The 18,550-nt window shown below is 37.5% G+C and overlaps 2 protein-coding genes across 65 annotated transcripts in view; one reads left to right on the top strand and one right to left on the bottom strand.

Moving 5' to 3' along the window:
- Nucleotides 1-18,023, top strand: part of ERAP1 (endoplasmic reticulum aminopeptidase 1) — a 47,840-nt gene extending 29,817 nt beyond the window's left edge. For 9 of the 17 annotated variants that reach the window (XM_063612320.1, XM_055233357.2, XM_055233358.2 and 6 more), the window contains one exon: nt 2,161-2,590. In XM_063612320.1, the coding sequence (XP_063468390.1) occupies nt 2,161-2,316 (156 nt within the window). In that variant the 3' untranslated portion in view covers nt 2,317-2,590. Of the gene's footprint in view, nt 1-2,160; nt 2,591-3,638; nt 4,202-17,900 lie in introns of those variants that run through there. The other 8 variants (XM_063612314.1, XM_063612315.1, XM_063612318.1 and 5 more) reach the window with 2 other exon arrangements.
- CAST (calpastatin) overlaps nt 4,005-18,550 on the bottom strand; it is a 117,637-nt gene continuing 103,091 nt past the window's right edge. For 27 of the 48 annotated variants that reach the window (XM_063612354.1, XM_063612332.1, XM_055233365.2 and 24 more), the window contains 8 exons: nt 17,970-18,068; nt 13,363-13,467; nt 12,539-12,631; nt 11,205-11,249; nt 10,693-10,785; nt 8,114-8,179; nt 7,009-7,067; nt 4,005-6,068 (listed from right to left, as the gene is read on the bottom strand). In XM_063612354.1, coding sequence (XP_063468424.1) covers nt 7,032-7,067; nt 8,114-8,179; nt 10,693-10,785; nt 11,205-11,249; nt 12,539-12,631; nt 13,363-13,467; nt 17,970-18,068 — 537 coding nt within the window. In that variant the 3' untranslated portion in view covers nt 4,005-6,068; nt 7,009-7,031. Of the gene's footprint in view, nt 6,069-7,008; nt 7,068-8,113; nt 8,180-10,692; nt 10,786-11,204; nt 11,250-12,389; nt 12,441-12,538; nt 12,632-13,362; nt 13,468-17,969; nt 18,069-18,550 lie in introns of those variants that run through there. The other 21 variants (XM_063612339.1, XM_063612356.1, XM_063612369.1 and 18 more) reach the window with 4 other exon arrangements.

Raw genomic sequence — 18,550 nt, 5'->3', positions numbered from 1 at the left:
TAGCAAAACATTTTCCACATTTAAGACTGCAAGTCAGCCCATAACTGACCCTGGCTTCTTGAAACCCTGCCTATTGTTCTTGCAGTAAATTCCAAATCTCTCCTTCCCATGTGTCCACGACCTTGAAGACCTGGCTTCTGAGGACCTCTCTGGTGCCAATTCCCACAGGCTCTCCTGGTTTACTCTCTCACAACACTGCAGCCACTCAGCCTCCTTCTGCTCCTGGGCTACCACGTTTCTCCTGTCTTTAAGCCTCTGCACTTTTCTTCTCTCTGCCTGGCTTGCCCATTCCCCAACTTTTCACTAGAAAGGGGCATTTTATCTTTGAGAGGTCTCGGCTCAAATCACCTTCCCCAAAACCATGCTGTTCAATGCAGGCCACGTCTCCTCAGTTACTAGCATACCCCTGGCATATTTTCTTCATAGCATTTACTTACAGTAATCATATTTACTACTTGTATACCCCAAAAGACTGTAAGCTCCATGAGGGGAGGATGCTTGCCTGATTCACTGCTGCATCCTCAGTGTCTAGCACAGTAATTACAGCAGAGGGATGAATACGTATCAGAGTAAATATTGGTGAACAAATGGATGAGGTTAAGTCCCTGATACATGCTGGGTTTGGGGCTTTGCACTTTAACTGCATTATATAACTACATCCTTCACCACTGCTCTTCATTTTACAAATGAGGAGACTGGCTTCCATAGAAGTTAAATCATTTGCTCAAATCAAGTTAGTAGGATAAGCCTGTTTTCCTATCCCTGTATTGTGCTACTTATTGCACAGAAATTGTTCTTAAAGAGCCAAGTCTGAATCAAATATTCAGTTGAGATGTTGCATTTCCAAGGCAGGTGAAGACAGGAGAGATGATTTTGGGTCAGGACAAGGGTAAGAGTAATGGTTAACAGCTGGCTTCGCTGTTGTAGAAGGTCTGTTTTTAGTGGAGCTATCATGATGAGCTCCTTCAGGATTAATGACTTGAGCAATTAGTAAAATTATTGATGTGCTTTGTTGAATAGTGCTCAAAGTGATTTTTAATTGACTGTGAATTAATCTTGCATTCTGAGCATGTATGAAACAGTAGGTTGAGCTACAACTTAAAGTAGACAGTGGAGAAGTGTTTTCCAGGTTGCTACAGCAGCAGGCCATGCCTTCTGCTCATTGAAAAGTTGTACTGTATTGACATATAATTTTAAAACAACTCTGCATCATTTAAAATTGAAATCTCATCTTTCTAAAACCCATTCCTACTCCCCTCTTTATTCTCAAACTAATAATATGGTATTATGACATGGATTTCTAAGGAATTGGCTGTCTGGAATCTATGCTGAGTAAATAATACATCTTGGTCTACATTCGCTTCCTGCATACCAGATCAAAAATTGATGGATTAATGCTGTGAAAATTTATGGGGAAAGGGTAATAACCCTTTAAGGTGAAACAGAATCGCACAATGGTCAATCCTGTGGCAAAGCCAGCCTATCTGTCATGTGAGCTCAAGGGGTTAAGATACCCAGAAATGAAACAAGAACAAACATATTTTTCAGGAGATAGCCAAGAGTTTCTTATCTCTTTAAAATCATGGGGAACTTTATGTGGATTTTATCTTGAGACAACAGTACATGAATTGTAGATTAGGATAAAAAAAATTGGCAAGGTTTGGGTCTTACCACCATAACTTGCTAAGAATCCCATTCCCCACAGTGTTTCTATAATAACATACAAGGCCAGGCCCATGGAGAAAGACGGCACTTATGTGGTGGAAACTGTTTTGCTTGGCAAAGAAAAGACTCTGCACATTCTGCTTTTTAGAGATCATATTTTTAAAAAACGAAGTTTGCATCTGTGAGTACAGAACAGAATAACACATTAAATAGACAAAATTAAACCTCAATTATAAAATGGTAAACAGTGAAGTCTTTTAAAGTCTGGCAACTGAGAATAAACAAAAGAACTGCAGACAAGAAACACAGAACTTGACATCATGAGGCATGAGCTCATTTCATACAGCTTATGTGTACATAATCCTATTCAGACAGCTGGGACTGCCCTCTATATAGAATTTTGACAAATGCTGGAATTTTGGCTTCAGTTTCAACTAAAGTTACATCTGGTTAATGTAAAAAAAATTTTTTTAAAACCCACTTTTTCCTCACAAGGTAAAAGGATTCTTCAGCTCTTTGAAAGAAAATGGTTCTCAGCTCCGTTGTGTCCAACAGACAATTGAAACCATTGAAGAAAACATCCGTTGGATGGATAAGAATTTTGATAAAATCAGAGCGTGGCTGCAAAGTGAGAAGCTTGAACTTCTGTAAAAATTCCTCCCTTGTCAGGTTCCTGTTATCTCTAATCACCAACATTTTGTTGAGTGTATTTTCAAACTAGAGATGGCTGTTTTGGCTCCAACTGAAGATACTTTTTTCCCCTCAATTCATTTTTTGACTATCCCTGTGAAAAGAATAGCTGTTAGTTTTTCATGAATGGGCTGTCGCTACCATGTGTTTTGTTCATCACAGGTGTTTCTCCTGCAACGTAAACCCAAGTGTTGGGTTCCCTGCCACAGAGGAATAAAGTACCTTATTCTTCTCATTTTTATAGTTTATGCTTAAGCCCCCCAGTGTCCAAAACCCTGTGCCCCATGTTTGTCATTCATAAACTGTTTCATCAGTCTCCTCAAAAGACTCTCAACAGTTGACTACTGAACAATGAACACCTGGATCTGAGACTAAGCTGGACGATGGCTGGGTTAAAGCTCTCCCTGCTGACCCCTCCAGACCCGCTGCCCACCCCTCTCTTCCTTGCTCCACGCCCAGGGGCTGACTTGTAAAGGCCAAGTCATCAAGCTTTCTTGCCCTTTGGATGTTGGTCAATGGGGAGCTGGAGAGCTGGAGCTGGGGTCGGAGGAGGTAGTAGGTGGAGGTGTTCTTCCCTGATTCCCTTGCCGGATGCCTCATGCTGGCCTCCCCTGAGGGTCTTAGCTCCTGAGAGGGGACTCTCTTTTCCACACAGCCTTCTCCACCTCTGGATTTTGGTAACTGCTCCCCCCTCATCCCTTCAGGATTAGGGGCCTCAGTGGGAGCCTGGCGTTTACTAGTCCTGGTGGACTTGTGGTTTCCACATAATGTGCTCGCACTTTTGCAAAAAATCTTTTTATACCCTCCTCAGATAATTCTGAGTGTCATCTATTTCCCTGACTGATGATACAGTATCTCTTCTGAAAAAGCAGAGTGCATTCATGTATGTAGGAAAACCCTTTTCTTAGGGAGGTGATTTTTTTCTCTCTCTGCTTCTTATTTGGCCTACTTTACAATTTCTAACTAGTTATTGGCATTTACTGACAGTAAATTATCGCAGTCACCAGTAAATGATAGTACACTGTGAAACAAAATATTTGCTCATATTAGCAAATAGGACATTCTTTGGCTTTGAAGTCTTTTCACTCGCAGTTGCTTCAGTACACAGTTGCTTCTCAGGTTTTATGTATAGATAATAGAAAGCACAGTTTACTAACATGGTAAACCAACAGAGTTCAAGTCAGATAATACCCTAAGACTTAGATTTTATTTCTTATTCTGAAAACTTGCTACACAGGGACTTATCTAACCCATAGTGTGCTCTGTTGCTGACTTGATTCAAGTTGCAGGGTGTTTTGCGCTGACTCTAAGGTGCGGAAATCCTCACACCTGGCAAAGAAGAATTCAAACTGAACTTTTTGAATATAAGGGAAAAACTTCAAGGTAAGGGAAGATGATTGATATGAAAAATGTCAAAATGTGTTCCTCTAATACACGACAGAATAGAATGACTTCTGGACATAAATCTGCCATTTATTAAACTAAACTATTCACCATGGTATAAAAGTGTAAACCATACAAATAGGTATAAAAGTGGAATTGGAATTTTTATACTTATTTGTTGTAGTGAATGGTTTAATAAAAATAGAAATCACTGGTAATTTCCACCCCAAACTATTTCCCTTTAAAAAAAACACACAACCAAGATGTTAATGTAAAATATTTTGCTTTAATTGTATTTTATGCCTTGATTAATGAAACATGGAAATACTAATTTTCAGTTTTGGTCACCTGAGGAACCTATCTTTGTTTGCTTTTGGAAAAGCCCATTTTCTAAACAGATACAATATTGCCACAATGATGTGCAGAAATCTTTTTGATGATAAAAATTGTTCTTTGCCTCTAAGTGGATATTTGCAATTATTTTCTCCTAACTAGATTGTAAAAAGGGCTGCTTTAGATCCTGTAGCTTACTCCAGTTATTAGTTATTAACAAACACCCAAGTCTTGAAGATATTTCTAATTAAAAAAGAAGGCATATTCAGAGTATTTTAAATAAATGTTTACTTTTATAGGCATCTTTAAACTTCTGGATTTTGGTATATCATTTAAAAATACCTCTAGATACACATGGAAATTAGTAATACTGCAGCCATATCCTTGCAAACACATCTGTCAGTGTCAAAGGTTTCAAGGTTTTTCTTAAAAAAAGAAAACAAAAAAGCAAACACCTATACTGCCCAAATGGGAGGATTAGATACATGGTTAGAAATCCCTTAGGAAAAGTGTTTTTTCTTTTCTTGTTGCTGCCTTAAAAATAGAATAATGACTATTTCTGATGGACAGAGACATAGCATTTTAAGCTGGTGGAGTGTGAAATCCCATAAGTATGTGCATGACTTTCAGAGAGTATTTGGGGTGGAGGTTAACAAGATGTGGTGCCATTTATAAGCAGTGTTACTGTTTTTGCTTGCTCCACTGCCACAAGTCAGCTAAGTCATAACAAAAGCTTCAAACTGATGCTAAGGAAGGCCATGCCCTTTGGAAACAAGAAATTCCCCATCTATTTTATGTTATGTACCTGACATCTTTTCCTGCATTCTCTACCAGGAAATAAAGATGAAATTAAATATCAAAATTCTAATCAATGATATCAGTGCAATGTTCAGGAACTATTCATTCAGAAAGATATTAGAAGACCATTCAAAGTGGTAGGACATCAGAGCCTACTTCTTACACTGCTGTGGGGGAAATGCAGATGTAAAATTTCATATATATATATATATATATATATATATATATATATATAATTTTTTTTAAAGCAGAAGTTTCTTTTTGTATTTAGTAAACTTAAGTTCCATAAAGCCAGATGCTATACAGTGCAAAGACTAATGTGGCAATAGCTCTAAGGACACAGTTGCTGCTCAGGTTTTATGTATAGATAATAGAAAGCACAGTTTACTTACACAGTAAATCAACAGAGTTCAAGTCAGATGAATACCCTAAGAATTAGCTTTATTTCTTATGCTCGAAATTTGCTACACAAGGACTTATCTAACCTGTATTTTGCTCTGTTGCTGACTTGATTCAAGTCTCAGTGTGTTCTGTGCTGACTATAAGATGCAGAAGTCCTCACACCTGGCAAAGAAGAGTTCAAACTGAAAAGGGGTTTGGTGCTTTCTGGTTTGTCCAGGTTACCTGTTATTAATTTATTATTAGCAGCCCAAGAGGAGATATGTGCCCAATGTACAATATCTTATGTTTGACTTATAAACATTATCCCAAAGCAACATCAAATACAGTTCAAAAGCCCAAGAGGAAAGGGAGTAATAAGAAATCAGTACACTGAAGAATGTTTAAAGGATTGTTTTCTAAAACACTAACAAAAAAAATTAAGCGCAAACTGAAAATACAAATGAGATTTACAGGCACTGTGTGTAGAATGTGCAAAAATTCACTTAGCTTTTCTTTTGTTTTTTTGGTGTTGCTTTAAGAAACTTTATCAAATATATTTCTTACAAATATAAAGCTTTCTTTCTCTCCCAATTGAAGGCAATTAAAAAAATTCAAAGTTTATCAATACTCAGTACAATAACACAGGTGAACCAAATTCATTTTCTTTCTGGAAAAGAATAACAAACCAATATTTAGGATGTTCAAAGACTCAACAAAAACCATTCTAGAAATCACCCAGAACAATTGTTTTCTGTTGCCAAAGCCTTTTGTTCTTCAAAAGTCACCATCCACCAGTTGAAGATTTTAAATGCAGATACCTTAAAAATTTCAAATAAAAAATGCAGTGAATCATTTAATATGTAATTTTCTTGTTACAGACATAGTAAATATACCACTTAGCAAAAGCATTGTATAACAGACAAGAAGGAATTTCCTATAAGTAAACATGAAAGTGGATTAATAGAATTTTTTTAATTTTGGGAAAAATGTTAGAGCAGTTCTAACTAATATAGCTCCATTTTTCTAGGAAATAAACATGGACCATGGTGAGAGAGCTGAACCCGATTTAACCTATACTTTGATATCTTTTAGGCTTTGGTCAGTAAGTGCTTGCATGCTTTTAAGGCTTACATTAAGCCCTCTCCTTTCTGAAGATTAAGATAAGGGCCCAGCTCTGAAGATCTCAGAAATTCCTTCAATCTGTCCAATTTCTTCAGTAATCATAAATTAGAATCAAACACAGTACTTTACTTTCCAAAATAATGACAAATAAAAATGGCCAATCTTTTCCTTTGCCCTTGTTCCCAAAACCCTGTAATTTCCACCAGACTCTAAAGGGTACTTCTCCCCACCCCACCACGTATTGGTATTTTGGTGAATACCAATATCTTAAGGACATTTTGCCAAGTTGTAACATGCTAATTTTGCTTTGCCACAATAACCTGCAGTAATGTGCATTTGGATTTCAAAGATTCAGCGAGCCTCAGATGGTCATTTTAAGTGCCTGACCTAATAAATATTTTAAAAAGCTTTTAATTATAAGATTAAGGTTTTTAAACATTTCAATAGCACCATCATCCCATTCAGTGCTTTCAGAGAATGACCAATTACTCTGTAGATCTTGCAGTATGCATTTCATGCCAATAGTGTAAAGTGAGCATGAATTACTCAAGAGGTGGACTTCACTTCTCTCATCTGTAACACATAAATTGGCAGAAGGTACAGTTGTCTTCATTTACAAATAAACACCCAACTTACCAGATACTTTAACTCATATTTCTTTAATCATCTTTTGGCTTGGAAGTTTCCTCTGTTGTCTAAAAGGGAAAGCAAAACCATCCATGAGTTCTTTCTTTTCTGTATTAAGTATGAGGAGATGGCCTTCTCATAATTAGGGGACAAAAGATGGCAGTCAGTGGGGAAAAATACGATGGTCCTTTCAGTTTCTCTTCTTCATCTGGCCAAAACGTTGTGAGTTCTTCCTCCTCAAGCTTATAAGCTAAAAATAACCTTAAGTGATCCTGATCCTAAATGTATCACTCTCAGCTTTATTTTTTTAAGGTCAGGGTAGGTTATAAAATATGCATAGGTGTTGTTAAATGGCAATGTTTCATTCCATGGTGATCCTTCCTTTTCCTGTACATAGGGTCATGGCTATCCAGCAAATCCACTCATCATATAGGGTTATTATGCTTTCCATTATTTGTTAAAGGGCTGATTAAGTACTTCGTATAGCTGAAATTAAATAATAGGCAAATAAGTATTTAATCTGAGATATAATGGCATAACTGTCAATTATCAGTGCTGTTTCCTATATCCCTTAAGGGAATCTACTACAGGAAGATTTTAATATATTGTTTTAAAAGCTTTGGTGTAACTGGACTATTGTCTTTAAAGCTACACCTTTAACTCCTCCTTATAGCCAGGGGACCATAGTAATAATCATTTAAAAAATATGTTCTTGGAATTGGAAGGGACCTAGAAGTTGTCTGATCCAATTTTCATTTCTGATCACGGCTTGACTAGTTTTAATAATAGGAAGTTTCCAACTTCCATGTTCTAAAATCTATATAAACCACATACTATGGTGGTATTTTAATTAGGGCAAGAAACACAGGCAAAACACAGGCAAATTGAGTTGTGTCAAGAACATTCATTTAGAATTTTAAAGCACCAGTTACTTAAAAATATATGTATCTATACAAATTCAATTACTTTACCAAGCCATACTATGGGATAGATAGTACTTTAAGAAATCTTTTATTTTAAATAGATTCCAGTACGAAACTAAATGACTGAAGTGATAAACCCCACTCTGTGTAACTGGTAAACTAATTTGTAGTGTATTTACTGCTCCATTTACCTTTGCTTTTGCTTTACCTCCATTCTTAGGTGCTTTGGAGCTGGACACAGTCTTCTTGTGCTTATCCTAAAGCAAAGGAAATGTAATGAGGCTATGGCTATCTCCAGTCCATCTAGCAATTAACTAGGCTGCAGTTAAATTAATCCAGACTATTCTGAGATCTCCAATTTAATTAAATAATGGAAGACTTTGGGTGTTTTTTCATGATTTTGTGAACAATGGTGAGTGTCAGAGAATTGTTTAAAGCAGGAGGGAAAAAGGATAGAAATGAGGGAAATGTGGGTCACACTGATGCTCTGCCAATTCCCGTGGTGCATGACTCACCCAGACCTTATTTTGCTAATCAAAACACAGCTTGTCAATGAGATGATAAATGTTGGCAAGGGTGTGGAGAAAAGAACCCTAGTACACTGTTGGTGGGGATGTAGATTGGTACGGGCTATGATGGAAAACAGTATGGAGGTTCCTAAAGAAATTAAAAGTAGAACTACTATATGACCCAGCAATCCCTCTTCTGGGTATATACCCAAAGGAGATGAAATTATCACCTTATAAAGATATCTGCACTCCCATATTCACTGCAGCATTACTCACAATAGCCAAGATATGGAACAACCTAGTTGTTGATGAATGGATAAAGAAAATGTCATGTATATATACATAATGGAATATTATTCAGCCTTAAAAAATGATATCCTACTATTTGCCACAACATGGATGGACCTGGAAGACCTTATACTAGATGATATAAGCCAGACACAGAAAGAAAAGTGATTTTGCTTATATGTAGAATATATATAAAAGAAAAAGCTCAAAAACACAGAGAATAAAACATGGCGACCATGGTAGGGAACAGGAGGAGGAAACAGAGAGATACGTCAAAGGATACAAAATAGCAGATATGCAGAATGAACAAGTGTAGAGAGTTAATATATAACATGAGGGCTAAGGTTAATAAAATTGTATTAGGGATTTTATTAAATAAGTAGATTTTAGCTGCTTTTGTCACAAAAAAGTAATTGTGTTAGAATGATAGATATGTAAATCTGCTTCCCTACAGTAACCATTTTATTATTTCTATGCGTCCCAAACTACCATGTTGTAAACCTCAAATATACACAATAAAATGTATTTAAAAAACAAAATAGAGCTTGTCTCGATCAGGACTGGCTTTTGTGTGCCAAAAGAGCAAAAACAAAACCCTGTTTTCAGTGTTATGGAGGAGAAATGAACAATGGAAACAACCAAGGAAAGCTGGAGCAGGTTACATACAAAAATAAAGTCCATTCACCAAAAAAGGCATGACTTATGAGTCACCGGGGTGATAGATAGGATGGTGAAGTGGTCTAGAAATTAAACTACCCAACATGGAAGGACTGACGATTCAGTGATCGAGAGCAGTGCCTTACAACAGTCAAAACAATCGCAAACTGAGATCTGCAGAATTAACTCTTCTGAAAATAACAAGGAGGTACTCATTTCACTTTTCCTTCTATTTGATTTACAAGAGGGTGTAGCTTGATGGAAAATGCCTCACACTTGTTGAATTACACAGTCGTTTCTCAGTCACTTTTAATCACGTTTTGAACACCTGCTAAGTACCAGGCATTTTGCTAATGAGGAGCACAGAGGTAAAAGACACATCACTACTGTATAAAATGCATAGCTCAGTGGTGTGATACACAAGCACAGACAGGTAATAGAGAGCAAGGAGGGCATGGAAGAGAGGCCTCTAACTTTGACCTGGGAAGGGAGAAGAAGTAAGACAAGAAAGTCTTCCCTAAGGAGCGGATGCTTGAGCTGTGCCCTGAGGAATGAAGAGTCGACCAGTTGGGCTAAGCAGACAGAAAAGGGGAGGAAGCTCCAGAGAGCAAATGAGCATGAGCGTGCCTGCTGTAGTTAGGGCCTGCTCTCACTTTAAATGAACACAGACATAGCATTATTGTGGCACAACCACATAGTGTGGAGATAAAAAATGGTGGCTATGGAAATTACAAAGTAGCAGTTAAGAAATAACGTTAAGCAGTGTTTTCTAAGTGGACTGTAAGTATAATTATGTAAAACAAACATATAGAAAAAAAAGGAAATCCACAAAATAATACTGTTTTGGGGGCAGTGGAATTATAGGTATTTTTTCTTTTCTTCATTTTCAGGTTCTTTATATCATCGTTTGAATCATTCTACAGTTTAAAAATTATAAGGGCCAGGTGCAGTGGCTCAAGCCTGTAATCCCAGCACTTTGGGAGGCAAAGGGCAGATCACTTGAGCCCAAGAGCTCGAGACCAGCCTGGCAACATGGTGAAACACCATCTCTACAAAAAAATACAAAAATTAGCTGGGTGTGTTGGTGCACGCCTATAGTCCCAGCTACTCAAGAAGCTAAGGTAGGAGGACTGCTTGAGCCCAGGAAGCAGAGATTGCAGTGAGCTGAGATCACACCACTGCACTCCAGCCTGGGCTACAGAGTAAGTCCCTGTTACAAGACAGATAGATCGATCAATCAATAAATAAAACTTATATGTATGTGAACATAAACACACACACATTTCAAAGAAAGTCTACGTGAAAAAGCACGGTACCTTTGCTGTGTTCTGTGAGGTTTCTGTAGTGGAGGGACAGCTGTCCAGATCTCCTGAGAGAGCATCAATGGGGTCTTGGTCATCTGCAGGTTTCTGAGATATGAGTAGAAATAACCATCAGTGAAGAAGCAGACGGCAAAATGCAATATGGGGTATTTTCCCACATCACTTACAAATAAAAGATGTTTCTATAAGAAAAAAACTTACTGACATTCTTTACTAATACTAATGTAAAGGAGATAGAAAAACAAGAAAATCTTGATGACTTTTTTTCCCTCTACTCTTTAATACACGTTGCTTAGCATTCTCTGAGCCTCAGTTTTCTATCCTAAAGGGCTTTTGTGAAGACTAAATGAGAGGTAAACAATAGTCACACACATTTATATGCATGCTTTGACAAAGTACCAGGCACAGAGTAGGCATTCAATATGTTTTAGTTTTCTAAAATGCCAAATAACCCTATGGCTAGAATAAAACAAAATTTAATGGAAATATGTTCCTATGGTCTTTACCTTTGATTCCTCTGATTTCTTTGTAGGTGGCTTCACTGGTTTGTCCTTAAAAAGAAGGCAGACTATTGGTTAAGCACAGATATTTGTAAAGGTTTACTTAGGTTTAGGCAGTAGAGAAGCTATTATCCAATGACTTGACTTGGATAAAATGGAGTGTAGACTTGCAATAATTAATAAACCTGGGTCCCCACTATTTCTTTGCCAGCTTTGCTTAATTACTATTCTTTATAATCATTTCTGTAGACTTGGGGAAAACACACGAAAGAGTCTGGTCCTGGAAGTGAAAGAAACACTATTTGTGAACCTTCTGCCATCATGTATTATCACTTATAATTCTACTTACAGTGTTATAAAAAGTTACTTGTGTTTTTACATCTTATTTACTATAGCTTATTACACTTAGAAAGTTGTAAGGGATTTTTCCCAGCTTCAAAGGCAAGGGCCTTAAATAATAAATTTTCCAAAGAACGCAAGCAGGGTGAGTTGGTACTATCAAAGTGGGAAGGGCTCTAGCAGGATGTGGAATTGCTATCTTGAGGAATACTGAATGCAAGCAAGGAGAATTGGTTCCTGTAATAGGAGACCTTGAAGCTGACAGTGCTATTTAAACCAGGAATCATTTTACTCACCAAAATGAATCAGTACAAAAAGAGAAGAGTGTAATTTGGTCTTCTTTGTTTCTTATTTGATGAACAGGCATGGAAAAGGTTATTTATCATCTAATTGACTCAAAAGTTAGAAACCAAATAGTAAAGAGGTGGGGGACAGGCCTGGTTGACCTACGAAAGACCGGCCTCTATCATGTGGGAGACAAAAGGCCAGGGACTTTTTGGCAGAGAAACAGGATTTGTGATTGGGAATATTGCTTTGCCTGTCTTCACTTGCAATAGTGCTGATGGTGATGTAGGAGAAGATAGGGGGACCCCAGGTCTTGGTGCTGCCTTACTAATTTGTCCCATTAATTATCCCAATACCAGCTCCTTTTCTGCTCTCCTTAAAAAGAGATTTCTTCCTTTGAAATCCTATCACCTTAGTCATTTTTATAGCTTTTTCTTGAAAGAGAGAATCACATTTCTTGGATCACTCTTAAGCATCAGTGAGTATTCAGTTGAACAGTATTCAACCCTGTTTATACCACAGAGCCTAGCATATGCATATACGATATTGGCTCAAATAAATATTTACCTGCTGGTCGGCTTTGGTGACAGAAGCAGTCAGTCATGATACGTTTTTATGCTGTTGTAAAAGAGTATAGCTACTATTTATTTCAAGGGAGGTTTAAATTTAAAGATCTTTGTAGCATAAATCCGATCTAGCAATTTGCCTCAGTTTACCTGTCCATTATCATCCAGGAGATGTCTGTATTCAGGTGGGATAGTGTCATCTCTTTCTCCAAGCTTGTCTCTATGTTCAGCTTTAGCTTTTTCCTATATAAACAGTGAGCAGATAGAATTAATATTCATTTCCTTTTTCACTTAGAAAATACATTGTCAAATGCAGCATTCAGCATTTGTTGTACTTTTATGAGGCAAAACATATGGTCTGTTTTTATTTTTTAAGCAACAGAACAACACAGATGACTTCAACAGACTGCTAGTTGGCTAAAATATATAATCCCGTATGCTTGTGTATGTCAATTCATATCTGTGAATTTTCTAGCTATATTTTAAATGGAAATAAATGATTAAATAATTATCCTCAGAAACCATGTTAGGAGATTAGAACCCCAAGGTATAAAATATCTTTTTTCTTTTTTTCCGTATGGTTTCACTTTTCTAATAAAAAATCCAGCCACTGTACCTTGCCATTTAGAGAGGTCATATTTACAGCTTTGCCTATTTATAAGCAACCCTGAAGTACAACAGCTAATTTGAATGGATGTGCTGACTGCTTATGTTCCATGGGAGGAAGCCATGCATACACCACACCTGCCTCCCAGAATCCCCTCAGGGAGGCTCCGCTGGTGTCTGTCACAGATTCAGTGACCTTCCCCTCCAGTGGAGTACAGATTGATTTTTCTATTTCATTATAATTTCATGTTTAAAATATAGGTTAAGTTCACATCAATATTCCTATGACAACGACAGAGTCAAGACCCAAGGATCAAAATTTCACTTATTAGTGAATTTTTTTTTTTTTTTTTTTTTTTTTTTTTTACCTTTACTTTATCCTCCATCGGTTTGTTCTCATCTGGGTCAGGCTGCCTTTGTCCTAGACTATCGGAGAGTTTATCCAAGGCATCATCGAGGTCTTTGTCACTCTGCTAAAAAGCAAATAATGCTGAATTAGTCACTTGTTAGCCAAACTGTATCAGAGGCAAATTAGCCCAGGAACTCCATCTTTTCAGGAGGGAACCTGTTTCCTTGGAAGAAAAAGACATCTGGGGCTGGGGCAGGGGAGTAGACAGGGTCAGAGAAGAGAAGGCCAGGAATGGAAGATCAGGAGAAGAGCGGCAGCATCTGTCACCCTACTGGGGTTGGAGGGCCAGTGCCTTCCACCCAACCCTGCCTATCTCTTGGTGAAGATCCCACCAGGTTAAGGAGGTCTTAGTGGCAGCCTCAGGAGCCATATCCAGTGGGTGACCTGGAGGTCACATAAAGGGTCCAAAAGCAAATGAACCAATCATGTGTGCCTTTCATTTAGAAATTAAACACCATTAGAAAACTGGATATGAAAACAAACATCCACTAATGTTGTCAGATGGTTAGGAAGCAGGATTCTGCAACTATAGAGCGTATTTCTTTGGTTCCGTGGGTCCTCTCTAAGACTCTAAGATCTTGAGGGGTGCATTTCATAAAGTGCAGCATGACCCGTAGTTTGTGGGAAGCCATGGAGCTCGGCACTGCCATCCTAATACTTCCTAGAGCACAAAACCCCAGAGACAATCTGGGGTCAGGAGAGTGGAAGGGGCTTGTCTGCCACACTGGTGATGAGTGGCCTGAAAGACTTCAGAGAATTTCTGAACTGGTAGGAAAACCTGTCTTTTCATCTTCAGGAAGCTCATGGAAGTGAAATTGCAAAAATGGGAGCTGGTATTCTAGAGGAAAAAAATTATGGAACAACAATATCACTGTAACTAAGACAGCTTATTTCCTCTAACATTTATTTACGTATGATTCAGGCAGCTTATTTAACCCCTTTCAGCTTCAGCTTCCTTGGACGTGAAATGTGAATAGTAGTACCTATACTCCTAAGTTGCTGAGAAAAGTAAATGATTGAAAAAGCATTTAAAACAATACTAGTTGTATGTTAGGACCAAACAAATGGTAAATTATTATTAGTATTATTATAGCAAAATCCATATTTTTCAACACATTGCATTCAAAATTCCACCTCTAAATGAATTCAATTAAAATGTGTTTAATATCTACATTGTATAAGACACCATGCTGAACTCTGTCCAATACTGTATAGAACTTTCCAGTTGATTTTCAAAATGTTTTCACATACGCTGTCCAGTTTTATTTGATGCCCACAATGGTTCTCAGTGAACTAAGCAGGCTTTTTTTCTGGAGGTAAAAAGCTGAGGGAAGCTAAGTCAGTTGCTTGAAAACAAATTGTTAAAAAGTGAATAGAACCCAGGTCTTGGGACTGATAAAGCTTTTCCCTGTCATGCTTAGTCACATCCATGATCTTCTATTTTCTTTGAAGCAGTTTTCCTGTTGGAGTGATTTTATTACACAGATCTTTGAAAGCATGTCTTCAGATGCTTTCAGTGTATGTAACACTGTTAGTAACAGTCTAATAATCTAAGCAAAGAAAGCTCCCGTGAATTATCATGGCTTATTTGACTCTTTGATTTCCCAATATTTTTATCTAAACAAAGCTTTATACCTTGTTTTAGTGACATCTTCAAATAAAATATTAACTAAAAACAAGACTCTCTGATGGGAAATGTGATCAGGGAAGTGTCATTGTAAAACCTACTTCTTAAAGGCAAAAAAGTTTTTGATTGCAAATGTTTACTGATAGCCTTCATCAGGGCAGAATCTCTGGCCCGAATATTAAGAACTGAAGTGTAAGAATCAATATCGTGAAAATGGCCATACTGCCCAAGGTAATTTATAGATTCAGTGCCATCCCCATCAAGCTACCAATGACTTTCTTCACAGAATTGGAAAAAACTACTTTAAAGTTCATATGGAACCAAAAAAGAGCCCGCATCACCAAGTCAATCCTAAGCCAAAAGAATAAAGCTGGAGGCATCACGCTACCTGACTTCAAACTATACTACAAGGCTACAGTAACCAAAACAGCATGGTACTGGTACCACAACAGAGACATAGATCAATGGAACAGAACAGAGCCCTCAGAAATGATGCCACATATCTACAACTATCTGATCTTTGACAAACCTGACAAAAACAAGCAATGGGGAAAGGATTCCCTATTTAATAAATGGTGCTGGGAAAACTGGCTAGCCATATGTAGAAAGCTGAAACTGGATCCCTTCCTTACACCTTATACAAAAATTAATTCAAGATGGATTGAAGACTTAAATGTTAGACCTAAAACCATTAAAATCCTACAAGAAAACCTAGGCAATACCATTCAGGACATAGGCGTGGGCAAGGACTTCATGTCTAAAACACAAAAGCAATGGAAACAAAAGCCAAAATTGACAAATGGGATCTAATTAAACTAAAGAGCTTCTGCACAGCAAAAGAAACTACCATCAGAGTGAACAGGCAACCTACAGAATGGGAGAAAATTTTTGCAACCTACTCATCTGACAAAGGGCTAATATCCAGAATCTACAATGAACTCAAACAAATTTACAAGAAAAAAACAAACAACCCCAACAAAAAGTGGGCGAAGGACATGAACAGACACTTCTCAAAAGAAGACATCTATGCAGCCAAAAAACACATGAAAAAATGCTCATCATCACTGGCCATCAGAGAAATGCAAATCAAAACCACAGTGAGATACCATCTCACACCAGTTAGAATGGCCATCATTAAAAAGTCAGGAAACAACAGGTGCTGGAGAGGATGTGGAGAAATAGGAACACTTTTACACTGTTGGTGGGACTGTAAACTAGTTCAACCATTGTGGAAGTCAGTGTGGTGATTCTTCAGGGATCTAGAACTAGAAATACCATTTGACCCAGCCATCCCATTACTGGGTATATACCCAAAGGACTATAAATCATGCTGCTATAAAGACACATGCACACGTATGTTTATTGCGGCACTATTCACAATAGCAAAGACTTGGAACCAACCCAAATGTCCAACAACGATAGACTGGATTAAGAAAATGTGGCACATATACACCATGGAATACTATGCAGCCATAAAAAATGATGAGTTCATGTCCTTTGTAGGGACATGGATGAAACTGGAAAACATCATTCTCAGTAAACTATCACAAGGACAAAAAACCAAACACTGCATGTTCTCACTCATAGGTGGGAATTGAACAATGAGAACTCATGGACACAGGAAGGGGAACATCACACTCCGGGGACTGTTGTGGGGTGGGGGGAGGGGGGAGGGACAGCATGAGAAGATATACCTAATGCTAAATGACGAGTTAATGGGTGCAGCACACCAACGTGGCACATGGATACATATGTAACAAACCTGCACATTGTGCACATGTACCCTAAAACCTAAAGTATAATAAAAAAAAAAGAAAAAAAAAAGAAAAAAAAAAGAACTGAAGTGTAAACGGCAGCCTAGGCTATTAATGATTCTTCCTTTCTGTTGCATGGGGACTTTCTTCATTGTGGGTGTGTTTACACACACACATGCACACGCACACGCACAAGCACACACACGGGGCATTTTACTGGTTTTAAGTGCTTTATTATAATCCAGGATTATAGCTGCCAATGGTAGAGCTGCCCAGGGCCAGGTCTGGGCTTTGTCATTTGTGCCTCTGGATATTTTCAGATGATCCTGAAGCTGATGCAACAGGATGAAAATCCATCAGAATCTCAGACCACAGCACTAAATATGCTTTGATGCTACATCAAAAGGAATGGAAGCATAGCTGACTTTGCTAAAGTTACTTCATCTCCGTCTAGCAAATGAGGCACTGTTCTCAACCAAAGGAGATGGGGATCTGGTTTAGGGCAATCCCTTTATAATTTGATGTGCTGTGGTCTCCTTGGTAATGTTTAATTTGGTATTGCACAGGTGATTACTCAAGGAAGTCTGGAAAAGCTTTGGTCCCACAGCCTTGCCTCACAGCATGTAAATAATTAAAACAATATTGATGCTGAGGTTCTTCTACTGCCAGTATGAAAGTGACAAATTTTTACTGGTGTGAACTGGGAAGAAAACAATGCTATGACATGTTTGTAAAATTTTTGTAAAATGTTTGTGAAAGCTCAAACACGACAAATTCCATAAAATAAACTTGAGGTTAAATAATGGGTAGTAAATTATAGAACGTATAAGAAAAAATATAAAGGAGAAAATCAATTATCAGGAAAGCTAAAGAACTTTTCAAATCTAGTAATTCGAATATAGACACAATGCACTTTATTGCACTTTCAATTCTTATAAAGCGACAATAATATTAAGGTCCTTGACTATGTGTACAATGTTTTCACATATATTGTTTCATTTGATCATTTCAAAGTTAATCTCTGCCATCTCACTAAATCATCAGTCTCGGCTCTTCTGAAATAGAAGGTGCCTGATCTTCCTAATAATTCTGCCTATTTTCATTTACTTTAAACAGGTGTCCTATTTTCTTTCTAGTTGTGGCTGCGCAAAAACATTTATCTCCCAAATAAGATGTGCTGCTTACCGAAGTATCATGGGGTGGGGCTCCGGCATGGGTCGTTGAAGCTGGGGTTTGGGAAACCACTTCAGAGATGGCAGCAGCAAGTTTAGCATCTTCAAATTTCTTTTATTGAAAAAAATTTTATTAGTAACATGTTGTATATAAAATTATGACCACAATGCCATCACTTAGCTATAACTCTTAAAGATAGCTTAATGACTGTTTATTCTCTTGATCCAAATAGACTCATAACATATAATTTTAAAAGAAATTTAAATTCTCTTTCTTCTCTATCGTATTATTTTATACAATTTCCTATCTCTATTTCCTTCTCATATTGATTATTCTAAATACTATGCAATAATATAATAACTTAGAGTTCCATGGTTTGTTTACACCTTTCCTGTTGTACATTTAGGTTATTCAAAGTTTTCAGCTCTTTTAAAATTGCTCTGAATAAGTTCTAGTGAATAAGTTATGGTGCTGGCTATATTTTGCCAAACTGCCCTCTCAAATGTTGCTAGGAATTCATACTGTGAAAAGCAATGAATAAGCATGCCTGTTTTCCCATGGCCTTGCTTGCCAGAATTGACTTTTATTACATA

Source organism: Symphalangus syndactylus, chromosome 11 (assembly GCF_028878055.3).
Source record: "Symphalangus syndactylus isolate Jambi chromosome 11, NHGRI_mSymSyn1-v2.1_pri, whole genome shotgun sequence".
In the NCBI taxonomy this organism is placed as follows: domain Eukaryota; kingdom Metazoa; phylum Chordata; class Mammalia; order Primates; family Hylobatidae; genus Symphalangus; species Symphalangus syndactylus.
The sequence above is the reverse complement of the archived record's forward strand: the minus strand, read 5'-3'. Positions and strand labels throughout refer to the sequence as shown.